Here is a 21,221-nt window from a genome sequence, read left to right on the forward strand (position 1 = left end):
CTAGAGTCATTTTCTCAAAATAAAGAAATGACTCGACTCGAGTCAATCTGTGTATTGACTCGACTTGGACTCGGGTCATTGCGAAGACTCGAACCAAGTCATATGACTCGAGACTCAGACGGCCAAGACCGACATTTCATTGTAATTTTTAAGAGAAGTAAAGTAACCACACTGACTATCATTTCGTCTATTGGTACTGATACTTCAAAATGGAACCAGAAACTGCTTAAAGTGAGGAAAATTGGGATATTATAATGCGAAGTATTCGATATCACCAAACGGTGTTATAAAAAGTACAATTAACAAGACTTTTACTGGAAACTGAACAGGCAACACAATGACTTGGACTCGAGTCATAATACCATGACTCGGACTCTAACCTCTGCTCGATGACTTGGACTTGACTCGGTGGTGAAGTGAAAATGACTCGACTTGATTCAAAACTATAAAAGTGAGATTGACTTGTGACTCGGAACCATGTGACTTGGTTACAACCGTGGAAAATATTACAAAAACTCGATTTTCTATATATTTGAAAATGGACATAAGCTGCTTTGATGCCACCGCGACGATGTGCATCACAAAAAAATAAAAGTGTTCGGTGCCATAGGGTCTGCAATTTGCAGTAAGAATAAAATCGAGTATTAATGCACTTGGAAGTTTCTTCACCAAATCAAGCAGGCTTGGAAAGCTTGTGCGAAATGATAAGAGATCATTTCCCCTCAGCTGACCACACGTTATATGTGGGTGCGGAATCTACAACGTACGCACACATAACATCAGAGAAATGCAAGGAAGAAGACATTTATTCTTAGTCGGAGAACCCGCAATGATGGTCAATAAGCAAACATTGATGTGGTGCTCTGGTGCTGATAAAACAAACAACCAGATGTATAAGAATGCAGAATAAAACGACCTCTGAAAATTGTACATTTGTTTGATGCAAAAGTTCCATTCCGGTAGGATGCATTATCTGGGATTCGATCTATTACCGGCTACGTTACATTTTACATCATTCTAGATTATCGCTTACTTGAATTTCATTAATGCGTAACACGGTGTACAAATTGTTAGTTCTGTAAGTTCGCTCATGACGTTTTCTCCTTGTAAATAATTTCGTCACAATATCTTCACCGGTAGTTTTTTCTATCACAGTCGCTAGCACTTTCGCCACTTTTCTTGGAAGCACGGGTTTGCCTAGTAATGAAAAATCTCTTCCGCCTACCAAATTGACTTTTTCAAGTCGAATTTGGTCCCCGCAATTTGCAGGTACCCGTCCTACAATCCTGATTATGTCACCAGTAGTGACTTTATATTGGTGACCGGTCACAGATATGATTGCAAAGAGTCTCCCTTTTTCTTGAATGATTCCGTTGACTTTTTCGATTACTTTGTCATGTTCGTCATCAGTTATCATCAATGGAGGTTCAGGAAAGACGTATCGATCGTAAAAACTTGTGACAGGCTTGACGGAATCTGTGAAGTTTTTATGCGCGAAGCATATTCGACGTACTGGCAAATTTTGGAGTCCATTTCTTGACAGTATTTCCTGCGTTCTGCTACATGCACCTCTAGAAGCAATGTGGAATGGCACATGCCCAGTATATCGGTGCATAAATCTTCCTAGCATGTCGTTAGTGGAACTGAATACATGATGAATACATGAATAACATTAGCAGAAAGAGGTACAGTACACAAAAGTATTTATAAGTGCTTATTGCTTAATAAACGTAGAAAGTAGTATGGAGGAAGTGTAATTTCATTCTGGTTTGTATGGGAGGTTTATAAATCATGGAATGGATACAATTTCTTCTGACTTTTTGTTGATTTTGGTGTATGACACAACTGCACACTTCAGGTCGTTTCAATCCTGAAAACCTCCAGCTTTATAACCATGTATACTAGGGTTGCCATACGTCCGGAATTTCCCGGACATGTCCGGAATTTCACTGAAAAATCTGCGTCCGGGAGGAATTTTTAAAATATGCCTAAATGTCCGGAATTTTAAAGGCTTGAACCAGGCTCAAAAGTTTTTTGTAAACAAACATAAACAAAATTATTTTCAAGCAGATTTATGCTATTCAAAATTGTTCTTCGCGCCGCGCGCGTGTTAATGCAACGTACCGTATAATGATATTAGTATGGGCACCAGGCACCACCCTTGCCAAAAAGTGCAATTAAATAAATATAAATAACCACCATTTACTGAAATAAGTCTGATTGCAATCGCAATTATAAGCTAACGGTATATTCCTAAAGTTGGTTAAGGCCGATTGGATGTTTCAGTCACAGACAGTGGTTCCAAATCTTGTAGTCGTTCGCCTGTATCTTGGGATCGCGATGATATTGGACGTAATCATATTCCTAGGCCTTGAGTAAGTTTGTGCAAGCTGAATTTTTTTAGTAATCAGCTCATCAAGTTTTGAGTATTGCCACGGAACATTTTCAAGTTGGAAATGAGGTTGCGACCATAAAAGGTTGGAAATCACCGGATGTGAAACCTGCTGGTGAATTTTATAGTAGCCTAATATATGGAAGAATCAATATTATTGTCAGAATTCATACATATAATTTAACAGCCAAAGGCATATAGTAAGTGCCCAACAAATTACATCGATTACCCTATGGTGGGCCCAAGATCAGTGCTTTTTTGGGCGGAAGGGGGCAGACAAAATGTTGTTTCGGACCTGATTAAAACACATAAACAGATAGCCCCACCGACCTAACAGTATAGCAGGGCTGTAAAACACAATCCTGACAGGCCACACACGTCCCGCCAGATGATTTCATCCGGTCCGTGGAGGAATCTATTGCAGACCCTAGCAAGTAGCAATCACCAGACCTCAAATTACAGATGGCCCAATTCACATGACCTATGCTCCACTCCATTCCTGTATAGTGGCAGGGGTTGCCAGCCCGCGGGCCAAATGTGCCCCGTGAGAAGGTTTTGAGTGGCCCGCGACGTAATTCTCGAAATTAGTTATAACACAAAAAATTAATTAGCCAGGTAATTTATTGTGAACTGGTAAGGCCAACAAAAAATTTGATTAGCCTGACCCCGGGATGTATGATGTTGATGACTAAAATATAAGTTCCGACGCATTAGCGTAGCTAGGAGCCAGCCAAATTTTCCGTAGATCTTCGTATATGACCATTGACCAAACAGTATAATATTTCGTGGCCGATTTATTTGACTAGATATTTTCTCAGAACTACTCGCTACTTATTGTCAATCGATTTCTTTGTTTTAGTATTGATACCCCCCCCCCCCTTAAGGTTAAAATTTGAAAATACGCTCCCAATTTACAGGATTGAATCTGACTATATTCAAAATTATGAGAAAACGTGTCATCCAACATGTTCTAGTCTGCAATGGTAGAAAGAGCGTTGGCGATAAAACCTTTGTGCAAAAGGTTAGACGCATATATTTGCCGAAGCCTGAAATATTCGACATTTATTGTGCCCAAGAACCGATTAATCAGGTCCTTACCAAATGAGCCAAGCGGTATATAGATTCGACCCACAATATTTGCAAGTGGCATCATTATTGACCGAATACGTTCATAAACTTTTAGAAATTTTCCCAGCGGTTGGGACCTGAGTGCACAGCACACTGACTTTTCATGACACAATTGTGATTGATTTTAGCGCGTAGTAATATAAGGACTGTTTTTGCCGTTAACTAACAAATGGTTATTAACATCAGGTGGCCCGCGCAATGGTTCGTAAATCTCGATCATGTGGCTCTTTGGCCGAAAAGGTTAGCCGCCCCTGGTATACAGTCGATGGGCAATGCTTTGCTAGTGTGACGTCATATTGACGGTCAGTATGTTACACATCATAGTAAAACCCGCTAGTGGGCGCTAAAGAGTGTCCGGAATTTGCTTCACCAAAATATGGTAACCCTAATGTATACAGATTACAGACTTCAACTCAATATAGGAAAACTAAAGCTGCACCTTCTATTGTCTCACTGCGTTGCGATTGTATGGATTGGTAGGCTAAAAATCTCATAATCTGTGCGTCTTCTCATGTTGGTTTCACTGTGTTGCCATTGTTCTAGCTGATTTTCACATTTCTATGTAATTTTAAGGAAATTTTGATGCACTGCGTAATATAGTAACATCTCAAATTTCTGAATCTCTGCAACAATAGCATCCGATTAATACCAGTAAGACAGTAATTATATAATTTGTCAGATGGCTTTGTGTGGGAGATTTTGAAAAAGACAGCCATGAGATAGCTGCGACACCTTCTCTGAAAGGTCACAAAACTATAACAGTGATGAAAAACTAATATTTTGCCTCTGAAGTTGAAGTTTGACAATTTGGACAAACGACTGTGCAGTGCGCAGCAGCGCAGGTACGGCTTCCCCTTTTCACAAGTTCCTAATCCTCAATTCATTCTGATTCCCGTCCTGTATTCCACATACATAACATTACCGCCAAGGTCTCAAGCACCTCGCACTCATGCCTGCTGCTTTGCAAACGTAATGCAATACAGCTGACTGACAAAGGTTTCTCTCATTGACGACGAGAGCTGCGAAAACGACGCACCGGTGACGACGGAAAAGTGAACGGTTCACTGCGGGCCGAGTCCTCTGTTTCGCTCTGCCTCCTTACCGCTTACAAACAAATCTATCCCTGCACGTCATAGTTCATGCATTGCATGTGTTAAGAACTCCTCTCGAGGGCGAACAATTTTTGTTTAGGGGGTTAAGGGACGTTTTTAGGGTCCCAGTTTCGCTACGTATCTGAGAGACACTCATCTCATCTCTTTCTCGTGAGTAGAGAATGGCATTATAGATATTCGTAACCACCGCTCCCTAACCAAACTTCGCTTAGTTAATTGCAAGTACCCTCTTCCATGTAACAGATGATTAATTGCAATCTTGTGGAGTACTGAATTGACGAAAATAACAAACCAACTCAACTGATCAAAGGTGTGTTTAGCTATGGGTCAGCCGGTCAACTAACACAATCGTGAGACGCTACTTGAGCTAAGAGACTGCAACACAATCGTGTTGCGATCTAGTCTTTGCACATACCTTGGTTATAGTTCCATTAAATTGATTCCAACAGCACTGAATGGCTCCGTATAGGTCACTGGATTTGTGAAGGAAAAATTTGAAGTAGGCTAATTATTCATCAACTAAAACTGTTCTGACTACAACTCATACCTGATGATGCACAACCAGACAGATCGTTTAAACACATTTTAATAAATCAAAAGCGAATTTTACATTCAACAGGACAACAGGCGAGTTCAAATGAAATAGATAACTTCGTGATAGGCAGTAAGACGATGGCATCATTTGGTCACACAAATTACACAGACAACTGCTTGCATCGGATTGATAACTGTGGTATTGCAATTTCAAGACTGGCACCTAATCTATCATTTGTACTAGAAAAGTCCCTTTATCTCCATCGTCTTAGGGTCGAGCTCGATGTCATAGAAACAGGGTCTGGTTGGCAGACCAGGCATAGTCGACATCGTGCCGATAATCGGGTATAAAAACCCAGCTCCCACGCTGGCTCTGATATCCCGAACTGGCAACGTGAATCCGGTAGGAGCACCCTTCAACTCTGGCTTGTGAGACAAGGACAAATGAGTTTTGGCCATGCAAATTGGCAGATTACCGAACCCTTGCTTGGTATACTGACCCACTTTTTGCTGAGCTTCTTCCGAAAGCTCGATACCGTCGGCACCATAAATCTCTTTCGCAATGATATTGATTTTTTCGACAATACTTTTGTCAACATCGTACAGAAATTTAAAGTTGGTAGGTTGCTCCGCGGCAGACACAACAGACTTCGCTAGGTTGACCGCACCTTTCCCGCCTTCTGCCCAGTGAGTGCAGGTAACTGCATCGTACGCTCCAGCTTCTTTCGCCAAACTCAAGCACAAGTCGATCTCGGCTTGCGTATCGGACGTAAACTGATTCAAAGCGAAGACCACGGATATGCCAAACAGCTTGGCGTTCTCAATCTGCTTCTTTACGTTGGAGAATCCTTTTTCGATCAAATCACAGTGTTCCTCGGAGTATTCTTTCGGCAGAGGCATCCCGGCAGTAACGGCCGGTCCGCCGCCATGCATTTTGATAGCCCTGATGGTCCCGACAAGCACAACGACATGCGGTGTCAATCCCGATTGCCTGCATTTAATATCGAAGAATTTCTCCATACCAATATCGGCACCAAAGCCGGCCTCTGTCACTACAATGCCATCAGGCCCGACTAGTTTCAGAGCTATCTTATCAGCTAAGATTGAAGAATTCCCGTGTGCGATATTAGCAAACGGACCAGCGTGTACAAACACAGGAGTGCCTTGCAGAGTTTGCATAAGGTTAGGCTGAATCGCGTCTTTCATCAGCACTGCCAACGCACCGGCCACTCCAAGATCATCAGCACTGACAGGGTTTCCTTTAGTGTCGCTACCGATAACCATTTTTCCAAGCCTTTCACACATATCTTCGACACTAGTTGTAAGCGCTAACACTGCCATTATTTCGCTCGCGACGGTGATGTCAAATTGCGTCTCGCGAGAGTATCCTTTTTCTGTCGGAGACAGTCCAATTTCGATCTTTCTCAAATATCGGTCGTTGGTATCAATGACACGTTGCCACGTGATGGTGGCAGGGTCGATATCCAAACGAACAAATCTCCCCATCTCGCATTCGGACATATCCTCAGGCTTTTCTACCGTAATCCCAAGACGTTCAAGTCTTCTCTTTTGAGCGTTAGCTAGCACACGCACGCCTGCCTTGTTCTTAGGAACTAGCCGGTTGAATAAGGCTTTGTCGGACTGGCATTTTTCGTGAAACATACGCGCGTCGATGGCGGCCGCTAACAAATTATTGGCTGCCGTGATCGCGTGGATATCGCCTGTCAAGTGCAGGTTGAATTCGTCCATCGGGATAACTTGTGAATACCCGCCACCTGCAGCACCTCCTTTAATTCCAAACGTAGGTCCTTGAGATGGCTGTCTGACGCAAGCAAATATATTCTTATTCAACTCAGCACCGAGAGCTTGCGCTAACCCGATCGTGGTGGTGCTTTTGCCTTCTCCGAGCGGCGTTGGTGTAATCCCGGTAACAACCACGTATTTACCATCCCCGACACCTTGCAGCCGGTCCAAAGTAGACAGAGATACTTTCGCTTTCACTTTTCCATAAGGACTCAGCTCGCTGGGTAGTAACCCAATTTCAGCGGCCAAATCGGTAATATTTTTCGGTGTTTGAGCCGATGCGATAGCGATATCAGAAGGGACTGGCATACTTAGCGTCAACGGTAAGTAAGTTATAGGCCATTTGCGGTTAGCGCATTTCTCCAACTCTCCTATCGCGCTTTCAACAGTGTTTTGCATTAGCATTGCGACAGTCATGGGGCCAACCCCGCCAGGGACAGGCGTAACCCAACCTGCAACTTCACACACTTCCTTATACGCGACATCGCCGACAAGCCTCTGCCCACTTTTCTTAGTAGAATCCGGGATTGCGTTAATACCGCAATCTATAACAACAGCGCCCGTTTTCACCCACGATTTTTTCACCATCTCTGGTTGACGGATGGCTACAACGAGGATATCGGCGGTTCTCGTGATTTCTTCAGTATTCACGGTCCTCGAATGACAAACGGTTACAGTGGCGTTGGCACATCTCAACAATTCAGACATCGGCGCACCGACAATCTTACTCCTCCCTAAAACTACTGCGTTCTTCCCGGAAACATTCATCCCCGTGTGTTTGATCAGCTCCATACAGCCTCTCGGCGTGCAGGGTATATTTTTCAGCTTGTCCATTTCGCCGCGGCTCAACAGACCCGCGTTATGCGTCGTGAGTCCATCTACGTCTTTGTGCGGTAATATCGCATTAGTGGCCGTATCCGCATCGATAGGTTCATCGGATTCAAGCGGCAGTTGCACTATAATTCCGTTAACGTCAGGATCAACGTTAAGCTCGTTGACTTTGGCTAGAAGCTGTTGCAAATTAGTAGATCCTGGGAGTTGGATATGCTGCGCTTTGATGCCAATCTCCTCCGCGGCTTTCAGCTTCATTCTAATATATACATTGGAATCTTCGCGATGGCCTACTTGAACTATCGCAAGCCCAGGTCTAAATCCAGGATGGGGACCTTGGAGAGCTTTGCATCGTTCAGCGAGAGATTTTCTAATCGAGGCCGCAACCACTTTTCCATCTAAACGGGCAGCCATTTCGTTGCTACGAATCAGGAAAAATATAGACTAATAACGCTGAAAACAGAACTGTGATATCAAAATGCGTCCCACCAATGCACAGTTGTGGCAAGATACAAATCGATTACTACCACATTCAATCATATATTGTAGAGCACACTCCTCCAGCTTTGCAAACTGTTTCAACCTCGACACGAACTGATATAAAATAAGAACGCCACAGTCAGCACTTCAAGTTGAAAACACTATGCCCTATAAGCAGTTCATGGATTGAGCACACTCAACACAGACCTGCTCCAGTTGACAATTAACTAGAGAGCAAACATTGTCAGACTGTGCAAAAAGCGCAACGTTACACTTACAGACTAACAGCACTGACTAAAAATGTCATCAAAGCACAATTTCGAGTAGGACACGACTAAAGGAAACGAATAAAGTGTGATGCATTTATCCGGCAAATTACTTGTAAATCCATCGACAGAACAATTTCAAATCGAACGGCATTGTAGAATTACAGATGCGATTGCAGTAATAGCAATAGCAAATGGATCAATGTGAATACAATACCGAGATAGTTACTTGTAGTAATAAATCATGGTTGCACGAGGTGGCCAAAGCAGTCATTGTTGGTAGTAAAATCATAGAAGCAGCTATTTCCATGGAAGAAAAAAAGCAAGTATTTGAGGCCTAGTTTAAAAAATTGAAAATTGCAACGTAGAAGCAGTCTAAAATAATTACCACTTCACTAAGCAGTGCAAGTAGGCATAACCTACTTTTCGTAGCAGAATTACTTCGTTACTGACCAAATCTGATTGCACATGCGCATGCCAGTTATCTCTTCATCTGAATACACAGAATGGACAACATAATGTATCACACCTACAAGATACGCACCAGTGACATGCATAGCCTGATCATGAACAACTCCAGTAGGTCTGGTAGATTCTACATGGACGACTTGACCTAGCACCAGACATAACCACCGACAAATGACGAGCGAAATTGCAGTTCGTGAGCCAGTTCTATACCTTGGACGACTAACATTCTCCTGAAATCGATCTACACTTATCCCATATCTGAAATCAAGGATTGTTGCGGAATATCAATTCATTATTCAGCTACCGCACTTTCTCTTTTTTACTCTTCTTCTCCTTTTTCACTTTCTTCAATTTCTTAGGCTTAGTTACATCAGTAACGTCGAGCGTACTGTCGCCATTCATGTTGCGTCTCCTCTTCTTGCTATCCGGTGAGCCCAACACAGAGTCGCAGTCTAAAATCGAAGTATCTTGGTGTCCGAGCTTCCTTTTATGCTTCCGAGGCTTTTTATGCTTTTTTTGCGGACTGGGGATTGACTCCGTACAGCCGAACGGGCAAAACCTCTCTTTCAGATTTTCGGATATTTTGGGAAACTCCGGTCTGGGAATAAACTTGAGCCTGTCGCAATCGACGTGTTTCGTAGATTTTTTAACCACGATCCAATTAGATATTTTACCGCAAACATATCCCGATTCCTTCCCAGGGTAGAGAAAAGCTTTCTTTTTAGCGGAAGCGTTCCTTTCGATAGTGTAACGAACAGAATCGCTTTGCATCTCACATTCTTGATCGATGTCCATCGGTATTTCCGGCAGCAGATCTACCGGGAAACCTTTTGGTACAGACAAAAAGCACACATCACTTTTTTTGAAGTTGGTATCTTTCAGCACTTGCAGGGTTGTGTTCAAATAACTGTTGTCAGCTTCAAAATTTTTAAGGCTCTTCGTATCATCAGAAGGTTTGCTCGACAGTCCAGTTAGAGTGGTTCCAGCAGTGCTGATGCTACTTAGGCCGGGCGGCATTGTTATTATTTACAAAGCGGACTTCCCAATTAGATGGAAAATACTTTTCAGTTTGTTGCCTCTACGCCAATTTATGCAATTTCTATGTAAACCAGTGGAGCCGTATTTACAATCTGAAAGAAAGTTCATAATGTATTATATTAATGTTCAACAGATTTTGCAGTTTCAAAAAGCCTGTTGAAAACACTAAAAATACTGATAGGAAGCAGGGTTTTAACGAAGTCAATTCAATTTGACTTTTACAGTTTTGACTCAAGTAACACAGTACAATACAGAAATTTTCAATTCACCACCGACTCAAGTTCGAGTCCAAGTCATACTGTTCACTGTTCATTATCGAGTATATCTAAGTAATATCTAAGGCCTTGGAATAATAATATACCCATTTTTCTCACTCTAAACTAGTTTATTCAAACAGATATAAAAAAGACTTCCATAAGTCATATAGAATGTCTTGAGTCATTAGACTCGGTCTATAGGCTTACCTAGTCATTCATGTGCAATGACTAGAGTCGAGTTATAACAACCCTGATAGAGCGATAGTAAGACAATTTCATCGAGGGCATTTTTTTATACACATTACAGCAGTTAGGTCCAGGAAAATATATTCCTACATTACGGTAAAGTACATTAGGATTCCTGGAATGTTGGAGAAAAACTGGTCAACCCCGTCTAGACCAGCTGTTCTTAAACTAGGCGTCAAGAAAACATTTCAGTTGTTGCATTATTCACAGTTCTTCCACAGAGTGAGGACACATATACAGAGCTAATGTATACATGCAAGTTCAAACACCAAGTCCCCTCTCTCGCGAATAAGGTGAATATGGCCTAAAACGACACAATGATTTGGATAATATGCCAATGCATGTAGAAAATACCACATTCAGTAGTAAATTTTATCAAACAGTTGACTATCGCGAAAGTACTTTTACAAATTTTGGAATGTTCAATCGATCTTAGTAACCCTATGGATCTTTTTGAAAAGCAGTCAACACATTTAGGGATAAGATTTGATCTGTAGTTCAACCCAACGGATGAATGTGTTGTTGTGTCATGTCTAACATCATAATATTGCATTTTAGTGGAATTGACGTGGCGCGATGCGACTGCAAAATCAAAAATAGCGCCGGATTTCTACAATTGTACAATTGCACAATAACTAATTTCAGTGTTTTGAGTTTTGTGATTCAAATTTGACAATTGGTATACTAATTTTGGATATTTTTAGGGCATCGCGAGTGTCGATAAGACGATAATGAAAATTTCATAACATAAAACACGAATACTGTACCGACATGCAGGGATATCTAGATATGCCGGACAGTGACCGCATATAGCGTCGATGCGAACGGAATTCCAAATACTGAAATAGATGGGTGTATAATTTTCATGCAGCACATCCTTATCATGCTTTAATACATTACATTCACCTGATATATTTGTACCGCCAGAGTGCTTATCGTACTATATATTCTCTTCATAAGCAAACCACAATTGTGTTAATTATCCACCGCGACATGCGCTCACCCGCCGTACCACCGCCGACTCAATAGTTGCTTTTCTTCGCAGCTCGCGCTGAGGAAACGTCCAAAGCTCGGCAAAGCTAAAGCTAGGTTTGCAGATCGCTGAAGCAGCGGCATGGTTTTGTCACAACAAATACCGAAACCGGGATACACCGCGCTCGCCATCTATCGGATCGTATACTGAAATCTATGCTCGTGCCCTGTTTCCAACTTGTTCCCAGTGCCATTTTTGCAAGCAATGATTACAGATCGCTTGCAGCAATGATACATATATCCTTGGCTTGCACCAATTCCATTTTGAATCTGATTAAGGCAATTATCGGGATAACGACACTGCACTCGCAACAATCGAAATGGCAGCTCCATATTAGAGATTTTTTTCACAGAGTTTCTTCGTATCAATTTGACTACATCATAAATTTGCACGTCTGTATGGGTTTAGAATCTTCATGTTGTCACCTTTATAAAAGTTATGATAGTATGGCCATAGCCTCTATAAGCCTTTATAAAGGCTATGGTATGGCGTTTTGTACTGGTAGTTTATCGGACGGAAGAATGAATCTTTCATCCTTTGCATATGTATTTTGAAGGGTTCGGTCAGATTCGGTCAGATCAGGTTGTCAGATTGCGAGCTATGCATTCGTAAACAGGCCTTCATACACCTTGCAGTGCACGCACAAAGGACCAAGTAGTGGTGTATCTAGCTTGTCGAAGGCCATGGTCGTACAAGTCGTACCTGGATACTCCTCACGAACTGAAATGGATCAAACTGTGTCAACAATCAGCTGAATAAAAACCTTTCTTGATGTCTAAGGATGCACAGAAGCGATTGAGTAGCTGTAAATTATCAAAAATTGACGGGGCCCTCGAAATGCTTGCGACCATCTCCAGTGGCAGATGAGGCCGCGGAATTTTCCCACACTCTTCGACTCTTTCCGGTTTGGAAAATTAGCGAGCTCTGCGAAGTTGAGATTTCTGAAATGTTACGATTTTGATGTTGTTTTGCCTGTTTCCGAAGTGTCTTTTCGACAATAAATAAATTTCATTATCTCTTTGTAGGACTCATCCGTGTGTCTTAGAGATATAACAAAGATTAAGTAGGAATTTGGATCGGCCGATGTTTGTGTGCCATTGATGACAAGGCCTGAATCGTTGTCAAAATGGAACAACGCACTGAATATCACGACGGCGAGTCGCCGATCTCATCTCACATTGCAAATCATCTTCCCATCAGCCACGAAGATGCGGTTTTGGAAGGAAGAAGCGAGTTGGAGCCCGCCGGAGCGTCGGGAGGTAGGAGATTGACATTTGTCGAGATGCCAGCTGCTGCCAATAAATTAACGAGAGACGCAATGAGGAATTACTTGAGCGAGAGAAAGAAAGATCAGACCCTAGTGATTTTACACGCTAAGGTGGCCCAAAAATCATACGGAACAGAGAAACGCTTTTTCTGCCCTCCACCTTGCATTTATTTGTACGGAGAGTGGCACAATAATAAACCGATCGAGGGTAGCAGTGAAGACGCTGATGGCCAAATTGATATTGCGACATCAGAAAATCAGGTTCACGCTTTTATCGGAATAGGAAGTAATGAACAAGAGATGCAGCAACTGCGCATCGAAGGCCGTGATTTCTGTAATGCAAAAACCCTCTACATATCCGACACAGATAAAAGAAAACACTTCATGCTATCGGTGAAGATGTTTTTAAGCAATGGATCTGAAATCGGCGTGTTTAATAGCCGCCGTATCAAAGTCATAAGCAAGCCTTCGAAAAAGAAGCAGTCTCTGAAAAACGCAGATCTCTGTATCGCGTCTGGCACGAAGGTAGCGCTGTTTAACCGATTGCGTTCGCAAACCGTCAGCACCAGGTACCTACATGTGTCACACGGAAATTTTCACGCCAGCTCGGTTCAATGGGGGTCATTCGCGATTCATTTGCTCGATGATTCCGAATCGGAATCTGAAGAATTCACCGTCCTTGACGGTTACATTCACTACGGGCACACGGTGAAGCTAGTATGCTCTTCGACTGGAATGGCATTACCACGGCTGATAATACGCAAAGTCGATAAACAGACCGCGATACTGAATGCAAGCGACCCCGTATCACAACTTCACAAATGTGCATTTTACCTCAAAGACACGGAACGCATGTACCTGTGCCTCTCTCAGGAACGGATCATTCAATTCCAAGCCACTCCTTGCCCCAAAGAGCCCAATAAAGAAATGATAAACGACGGGGCTTCGTGGACTATAATCAGCACCGACGAAGCGGAGTATACGTTTTCAGAAGGAATGGGACCTACTCCTAATCCCGTCACGCCAGTACCAATCGTGCATAGCCTCCAGCTGAACGGTGGCGGGGAGGTTGCTATGTTGGAAGTTGTGGGTGAAAATTTCTCTCCTGCGTTAGCAGTGTGGTTTGGCGATGTGGAAGCGGAAACAATGTATCGCTGTGCTGAGGGGCTTATTTGCGTTGTACCGGATATATCACGCTTCCAAGAAGGTTGGACTTACGTCAAGCAATCTGTGAAAGTACCGATCAATCTCGTGCGGTCTGACGGTATTATTTACCCCACAAATCTCACATTTACATACACGCCTGAACCCGGACCCCGACAACAATGTTCTGGCATAAGGACTATATTGCATAATAACGATCTTAATTCTAAAGAAAGGATCAACTGATTTCTTCATTTTGTGAGATGAAGGTGGTGCTCCACAATTGTTGCACATATGTAGGCGTGGAACTCCATCGAAAATGTGCATTGTCTTCACGAATATGGTTGCATAAAACACTCGTCAATTAGTGTCTGCGAACTTAGTTGCAGATGCTACTTTTTCACCGTTCCTGACCTGAATTTTTGCTATGCCATATATTAGTTGTAAGCATGCCAATTTAGATTGGGGATGCATAGCTCGCTTCATTTTTTTGGTGTCCGTGTCTGAAGTGAAACTGCGATAATTGGAGAATAATTTTGCCTATCTTTTGAAAGTTGGTGCTCCATAATCACTACTGTGTGTTGGTACTGGTCAATTTCGGCACAAATTTGGCGGAAAAGGAGGGTTTTTATCTTTAAGTCACAATGTGCGAGTGGATGTGGTGAATGAGGCATAACGTATCTAAAATTGAAGAAAAACCATGGAATTTAGGCTATTATTTCTATGGAAGCATCTCTTTCTGAGCACTGGAGCCCACTTGAATAGGCTACCGGTACTACTAATTATGCTATTTTAGAGGAAGTATGCTATTTCGTCACTGAGTTCCTTGCCAATGTATGATCACTGATCAGCGATCGTCATTTTGTCAGTGTCGAATAGTTTTCGGGACATAATTTTCAGCGTGGCTACTGGAGATTTTTGTGGTATTTAGATTAGTATGAAGTACTGCTATTTTGTATTACGTTTTGTTTCGAGATACTTTGACTCCTCAATTCATCCTACCTTACTTTTGGTCATAGTACAGTAACTTTCGTGTATTAATACTTGTACAGAATTATTTTAATGATATTTAAATTTCAGTCCGATGCCAATATATCTGAGTCGTAAAATAATTACTAAGACATCTTAGTCACCTAAATCGACAATATTGTCAAGTGTATTGGCATTGGCCTGAAATGTTACTATCGTCTGGCAGACAGAACTTGTGTCATTGGCGTGACATGCACTCAGTGCATAATTCTACAATATGGATTCTCTCTGTACCGATCATGATAGTAAGATTTGGTTATAATTTTAGGTTTCGCGTGCTGTTGAAGTCCATCTGGATCAGTCTGTGATTCTAATACAAAGTAAAGAATATATTTTTTTATTGGTCTTAAATTGCACCTGGGCAGTTGACTGTGTCATCGTTCCCACGCCATAATAGATCAGCAAGGATTTTGATATAGTAATTTGATCCATTTTCCATAAGACGATATATTTATATCAAACACGTTGTACTTACGCTATTGTTCTACGTTTTAACTTTGTTTAGAACGTCACAGCTGTTTAGTGTTTGTGTATTTTCAAAAGACGGTAAACTTGACAACTTTTGTTATGTAAATCATCCGTAGAGGTAGCAATGTTTTACGCTGAAGTAATTTTGTGGCAATTTAGCTGTAAAAATGATTTGAAAACGATTCATTATTTCATCAGTCTAAAAGCACTACTAGTTCATTCACGTATGAAGAATGAATGGTCAAATTCAAATTTCATGTGTCACCATACTACATGAAACATGCAACACATTCGTTATATTATACATGTTTCGAAAAGAATAATAGACTTTGGAATGTCATCGGTGATGTCACAATTAGAAATTGGTGAAATAATTCCTTGTCTAAAAGAATGATCAGTCTTTTTCTTTTGAAAATTAACATTACCAATCACTACAATAGCGTAGTGTTGGAAGGCATTATTTCCGAGAACACAAAGGGCGGCATACAGAGTATAACATAGTGATACTTCCGTCGCTTGATTGAGGTGTTGATAGCAAGCTTACCTAGCCTCGTATTGAATCCGATTCGATTTGATTGACACAGATACTGTTACTACAAGCGTCATTCCTTTCCTGGATTGCCAAAGCTTTCTCAGTGTAGCACAAATTTGGCTTTGACTGTTTCACTACAAGTAATCAAGATCGAACAAATACATTGTGTGGATATGTGGCTACATTTTTCCTATCACTATGAAATATATATTTTGGTGTTAAAGCAAGTTGTTTTAGAGTGTAACTGTTTAAGGAAAATTCGCTCATTAGAAATGATGTTGGTATTCCTGATGTCTGATTTATTATCATGGATGATATTGTGTGGCTCTGTGGAATTTCGATGCTTCACTTTATGTCAGACTAATCGAGATTGTACAAAATTGAACCACAACGCTTATGTGATATCATTGTAACTATTTCATGGTAATGCCTTCAGTGATGAGAAGAGAGTACCAGTTCATGTTAACTTTTGGTTACTGTTAGCTTGAAGACAATGATTATTTTATTTTGTTGCCATCAGTTCTAGCTAGACTTGCTCTATTTTGACAATTTCCACGTTTGTGACTATCAATGTATTCACAAAATATAAGCTACATGGGTATTAATTCACAGCACATCAATCGAAAGCAATTGTTTCCATTTTATAGTGGTTGTTTCATCACCATAATTCTTCCAACCTAGTGTGCCTTGTCTTCGGCGGTCTGAGCGTAATTAGCTCGTTCTGTCAAATCACAAATCTTCCAAATAGTGGGTGCCGGTCTAAACAATCGTGATCAATTGCTTTCAATAGTGTTATAATAGAGATTAGATTACCGCAATTCCGCGTGTATAAGACGTACTGCAATCGTCAGCTAAGTCATATTTGTCATATATGTTGGAAAAGTAGCTTATGTTTCCTAACTTTTTCAATGTTATTCTATTCGTGGCAACGTATTCTGTCTCGTCTATACGAAATTTCCATAGTCAAGGCTCAATACTGTGGCTAAATTGAACTACGCCCTACAGAAGTAATTAAGTCATGAAATATAGTACACCCACCCTTCAAGCATGTCCTGTTGTTGGTATCCTGTACGACCACCACTGGTCGACCATCCAGCTCTTCAATATTTGTTCTATTTATTTACATTTTGACTGCATTTACGCGAAGCTTGAATGATGGTAATTGTCGGTTGCTTGTTTATTGAGGTTTATTAATTATTATTTGTTTGTGTCACGTGCGCTCTGCACCCGTTAGTAGTCAAGCACTGGATATCGATGATAATCTGCTCTTGTCAATTTTTCCGTTTAATTGTTATGTAATGTCTTCTGTCCATTTCTTGGTGAAAGTCTATAAAATCTATGCTTGACTTTTCTATTATTTGTTTCCTCAAGGTTTTTATGGTAGACTAATAGCTGCTGATCATGGAGCGGTTTGGGATTATGATATGCGTCACGATCTATGTCTTTTCACCTACGGAAGCTAGACGCAGTGGCATATTTGACTCAAACTCAAACTCCAATAATTTCCGTGATCTGTTGGATGATATTCAAAAGCACAGAGCGGCTGAAGACGACGTTTTGTCATGTGACGTGGAATTTGAGAGAGAAAACGGAGTGATACTGCGCACTAAAGAATCTATAAGCAACGGCGCTGAATTCATTACTGCCGATCACGACGTTACGAATGCTGGGGACTGCCGTGATGCGTGTTGCAACGCTTATAAAGATGACGTCCGTTGTGATCTTGCCGTATATGGGGAAGTAGCAGTGTCTGATGATGATGATAAAACAAGGCCTACGTGTTTTCTTTTCTCTTGTATTCAAGAGAATGGTGACGACTCGTGCACCACGTCGCAAAGCTCAGGGTTTACAGTCTTTCGTATGAAAGATGGAGACAAAACGGAACATCAACTCGATAGCATCTCGAATTCGCCTGCTATATCTTCGAAAGTGTCCGATGCAAAAGAGTTTGGTTTGACTTCAGATTCTGGCCACGAAAATAGATGTGGCGCCGAATTTTCGGTGAGCAACGGATTTATTATCAAAGCAGAAGAATCAATCGGAAACGGGGCGAAATTTTTGAAACTCGGAGCCTACACGCCTTCGAGATGGTCGTGCTACAAGCAGTGCTGCAACGCTGATTTTGACGGTGGTCGCGTCTGCGATTTTGTAGTTTACAAGGAGATTCCGGATGCGACCGTCGGTAAAAGTGAGAATCGGTGTTACTTGTTCTCTTGCACCGACGAGAATGGAGATTTTCAATGCGTGACGACCCGTAATAGCAATTATTCAGTTTCCAAACGACATACCCCGCCCAGAGTAATTAAACCATCTGTACCGAGTCAAACAAGTGCAGCAAAGACAACTCCCTTGTCGACAAGTATTCCTGACATCACAACCGCCTCTACGATTACAGTAAAGGATACTGCGATTCCGACTGTAAGTCCTACCCCAGCAAATCGTAAGCCAGATTTGGTGCGCATGTGCGGGCGATTAATGTGGCAATGCGATAACGGTGACTGTGTAAAAGTGACGGAGGTGTGTAATGACGTGTCGAATTGTGCGGACAACAGCGATGAAATAGGCTGCGATGAGATTAACAATGACAACACAAAGGACGAGGTACCGACGTCAGCTAAAAGTACCACAGCAATGTCTTTGTTGACATCCACCACTCGCAAAACTGCAAGTTCAACAGCCAAAGCGAACACAAGTTCGATACACTTAAAACTGACCCCGAACTCGCCTCGTCTTGACCTCGAAATGGCAGGTAAGACAGAGCCCCAGAAAGGGGCTGTTCTACCGCTCGCGTTAGGACTTTCGGTGACGGCATGCGTTCTTTTAATGGTCCTTTGTCGGCTACGCATTGTGAAGAAGAAAAGTAGAAAGAGAGGCAAGCCCTTGGTAATGGAGGAGTCTGACTATTTAATCAATGGAATGTATTTGTAGATTCGTATTTTTATCAGGTCTGCCTACTATCTGTGGTTAGCAAGGCTTATGTTACCAATGACATGTGATGTTCCTAGTATTCGCTGCGTTTGTGTGGATTTAGTCATCTTGTTTACATTTTAGTCCTGTCTGACGACAATTTTTGTACATCACTACCATGCCCGTTTTTGCACCTTATTTTTAACGTCACTATACCGCTTCCTGTCTGTTTTTTTGCAGGTATGCAAATGGTGAATGTATTATGTTGCGGGTGTTAGCTTTTATGGAGTTCTATTGGTGTGACTTTGCAGCCCATACTTAGATTCTAGTTGGTTGTCACAGAGATTACTTTAGGGCTTAAAAGGGTGTCAAAGTGGAATCACCGTTGTTTTCAATTAAGCGATTGGCCTGCGATATATTGCCAATGTGCTTTTCGGTACATTGACGCCCCCGGAGTTATTACAAATGTGTCTGATGCCCTGGAAATATTGCAGTATGGTCACGTTAAGATTTGAGATCAATTCAATGTATTTTAAAGATTTTAGACCTTGTTGTGTCTGGCTTTCTTGCACGTACTGATTTCTCTACCATTCCGTTGTGTGTCTGTCACATCATGTTTCACCTCAATATTGATCGAAATGGAAGCGTGATGGCATTATCGGGAGTATTATTATCCTTGTAATTATTTCTTCATTTATCAAAGATTTTTATGATATTATCATTTGTCTCCTCGTTGACTTGAGACAGATTATATTACTATGTATGCAATTTATTATCGTAATGGTAGCAGTGTAGATTCTGTTCTGTTATTATCATCTGTTCCAGTAATGGGATTGGCTGGTCTTCGACAGTCTCTGTACCCTTGCCTGCCTACATTAATGTCTGTTGTGCAGTGACTGCCCAGTGGCCAGTCAATACTCATCAACCTAAGCTCCCACCGCAAACCGCAGTCAAGTCTAGCTGTTCCCTAGTCCTATACTTGTTATAACTGCTAAAATTCAAAGGTGGTACATATTCTTGCAAAGCACTACCACTGGTTTTCTGTTCTCACTGCGGCACCATATCAAAGAGATTAGCAATTCCCCGTAAAGTAGCCTGTTTGATAAACTAATATCAATCTATTTTTGTTATTATTATGGCACTAACGCTACTGTATTTATCCGGTATTTGTGCAAAATATTATATTCTTTCGCGCGGACTTCTTCAACTTTCGGCGTATGCATATCATTTATTTAGTTTTAGGCTACTGTTTAGGATTTTGCAATATGTATTATTAGATCCTTTCCGTTCACCTCCCTACCTGAGAGAAAAGCAGTTTGAATTCCTATTTCGGGGGAGAAAAGTGACCTTTTGTTGTCCGATACTTTAGTTCCGGTGTTACAATCTATTTTTACCCACGTCACCCAACCTTGCTTTGATATTCGCACAGATGGATCCGATTCCAATTTTATTCACAGTACCAATGGTATTAAGACCAACTATAAATTATCATTTAGGAATGGTCAAGTTTTAATGAGATGTCTAGTTTAACTGTTATTTTGTGCATTACTGTTTCTTCCTGCTGTAGTTGATTTATGTTGCTGATACTACCAGCCTTAATTATGGATTGGTGTTTAAACGGAGGCTCATAATTCAATTTGTCAATCATAATCCGGAGGTGAACTAATTCAATATTACCGAATCAGAGTCATCATCTAGGTAGCAGAAATTCCAAATCCAAAATGTCATTTCGTATCATGTCCAAGTTTAAAGGCCTATTCAAGAGAGACTCAAACCTAATCCAAAGTTGCTTGGAAATTCAACATAACACCATGATTTGAAATACGAAAGTGGTCCTGTTCTGAACTATTACTTTGAATCATTTTCGTACACACATAGGCTACTTGATATCGTCTTGTTATGCAGATGATTACCATATCGGGCATGATTGGCAGGCTCAGATGTTATGCACGTTTGTTAGGCGACATTCAAACGATACTGTCGATTTCAGAAGCCTGCAAATATTCTCGTCTTTTTCTTGTTTCGTACAATGCGCAATGTAGTAATTCCATTCCTAATTGTGCTCATGACCTTGTATTGTCGACCTATACTCTTGTACATATGAACTGTATTCACGCACTTGTCAATCATTTCAATATGTTTTCTGTGCCGTGCCGTATGTGATTGACAATTGATCCCCGAGATTACAAGCATTAATGCAATATAATTCGGGTATGCGATACGTTTTTCTACATTCCACAATGTAAACATGTTCACACCGATGTGTAATTCTCTCTTTTCAAGCATA

At 41.3% G+C, this 21,221-nt stretch overlaps 5 protein-coding genes across 8 annotated transcripts; 2 read left to right on the forward strand and 3 right to left on the reverse strand.

The window, feature by feature from the left end:
* Positions 1-788: 788 nt before the first annotated feature.
* Positions 789-3,186, reverse strand: LOC145453332 (large ribosomal subunit protein bL21m-like). The gene has a single exon (XM_080331305.1). It carries the CDS (start codon positions 1,628-1,630, stop codon positions 1,013-1,015), a length of 618 nt encoding a protein of 205 aa, XP_080187431.1. The 5' UTR covers positions 1,631-3,186; the 3' UTR covers positions 789-1,012.
* A 2,016-nt stretch (positions 3,187-5,202) lies between these two features.
* Positions 5,203-9,281, reverse strand: LOC145453328 (C-1-tetrahydrofolate synthase, cytoplasmic-like). Its single transcript, XM_080331299.1, has one exon. The coding sequence runs from the start codon at positions 8,212-8,214 to the stop codon at positions 5,407-5,409; it is 2,808 nt and encodes a 935-aa protein (XP_080187425.1). The 5' UTR covers positions 8,215-9,281; the 3' UTR covers positions 5,203-5,406.
* Positions 8,254-11,646, reverse strand: LOC145453330 (uncharacterized). Of its 4 annotated transcripts, XM_080331301.1 has the most exons (3): positions 11,462-11,646; positions 11,323-11,394; positions 8,254-10,144 (listed from the first exon to the last, which is right to left on the reverse strand). In XM_080331301.1, the coding sequence occupies exon 3, from the start codon at positions 10,029-10,031 to the stop codon at positions 9,315-9,317; it is 717 nt and encodes a 238-aa protein (XP_080187427.1). In that variant the 5' UTR covers positions 10,032-10,144; positions 11,323-11,394; positions 11,462-11,646; the 3' UTR covers positions 8,254-9,314. The 4 variants fall into 4 exon arrangements, with proteins under 4 accessions (XP_080187427.1, XP_080187428.1, XP_080187430.1 ...); XM_080331302.1 differs by lacking the exon at positions 11,323-11,394; XM_080331304.1 differs by lacking the exon at positions 11,323-11,394 and having other exon boundaries at positions 11,559-11,582.
* Positions 11,647-12,497: 851 nt separating this feature from the next.
* Positions 12,498-17,398, forward strand: LOC145453389 (recombining binding protein suppressor of hairless-like). The gene has a single exon (XM_080331353.1). It carries the CDS (start codon positions 12,715-12,717, stop codon positions 14,242-14,244), a length of 1,530 nt encoding a protein of 509 aa, XP_080187479.1. The 5' UTR covers positions 12,498-12,714; the 3' UTR covers positions 14,245-17,398.
* Positions 17,399-17,424: 26 nt separating this feature from the next.
* LOC145453391 (uncharacterized) lies at positions 17,425-21,216 on the forward strand. Its single transcript, XM_080331354.1, has one exon. The coding sequence runs from the start codon at positions 17,429-17,431 to the stop codon at positions 18,953-18,955; it is 1,527 nt and encodes a 508-aa protein (XP_080187480.1). The 5' UTR covers positions 17,425-17,428; the 3' UTR covers positions 18,956-21,216.
* The last annotated feature ends 5 nt before the right edge of the window (positions 21,217-21,221 follow it).

This window comes from Botryllus schlosseri, chromosome 13 (assembly GCF_051294905.1).
Source record: "Botryllus schlosseri isolate E-star chromosome 13, Bs_hap1, whole genome shotgun sequence".
Classification (NCBI taxonomy): domain Eukaryota; kingdom Metazoa; phylum Chordata; class Ascidiacea; order Stolidobranchia; family Styelidae; genus Botryllus; species Botryllus schlosseri.

Bases quoted from the DNA above. Each gene is read 5' to 3' on its own strand.
- LOC145453328 (XM_080331299.1), bottom strand. From the start codon at position 8,214: ATGGCTGCCCGTTTAGATGGAAAAGTGGTTGCGGCCTCGATTAGAAAA.
- LOC145453389 (XM_080331353.1), top strand. From the start codon at position 12,715: ATGGAACAACGCACTGAATATCACGACGGCGAGTCGCCGATCTCATCT.
- LOC145453332 (XM_080331305.1), bottom strand. From the start codon at position 1,630: ATGCTAGGAAGATTTATGCACCGATATACTGGGCATGTGCCATTCCAC.
- LOC145453330 (XM_080331302.1), bottom strand. From the start codon at position 10,031: ATGCCGCCCGGCCTAAGTAGCATCAGCACTGCTGGAACCACTCTAACT.
- LOC145453391 (XM_080331354.1), top strand. From the start codon at position 17,429: ATGGAGCGGTTTGGGATTATGATATGCGTCACGATCTATGTCTTTTCA.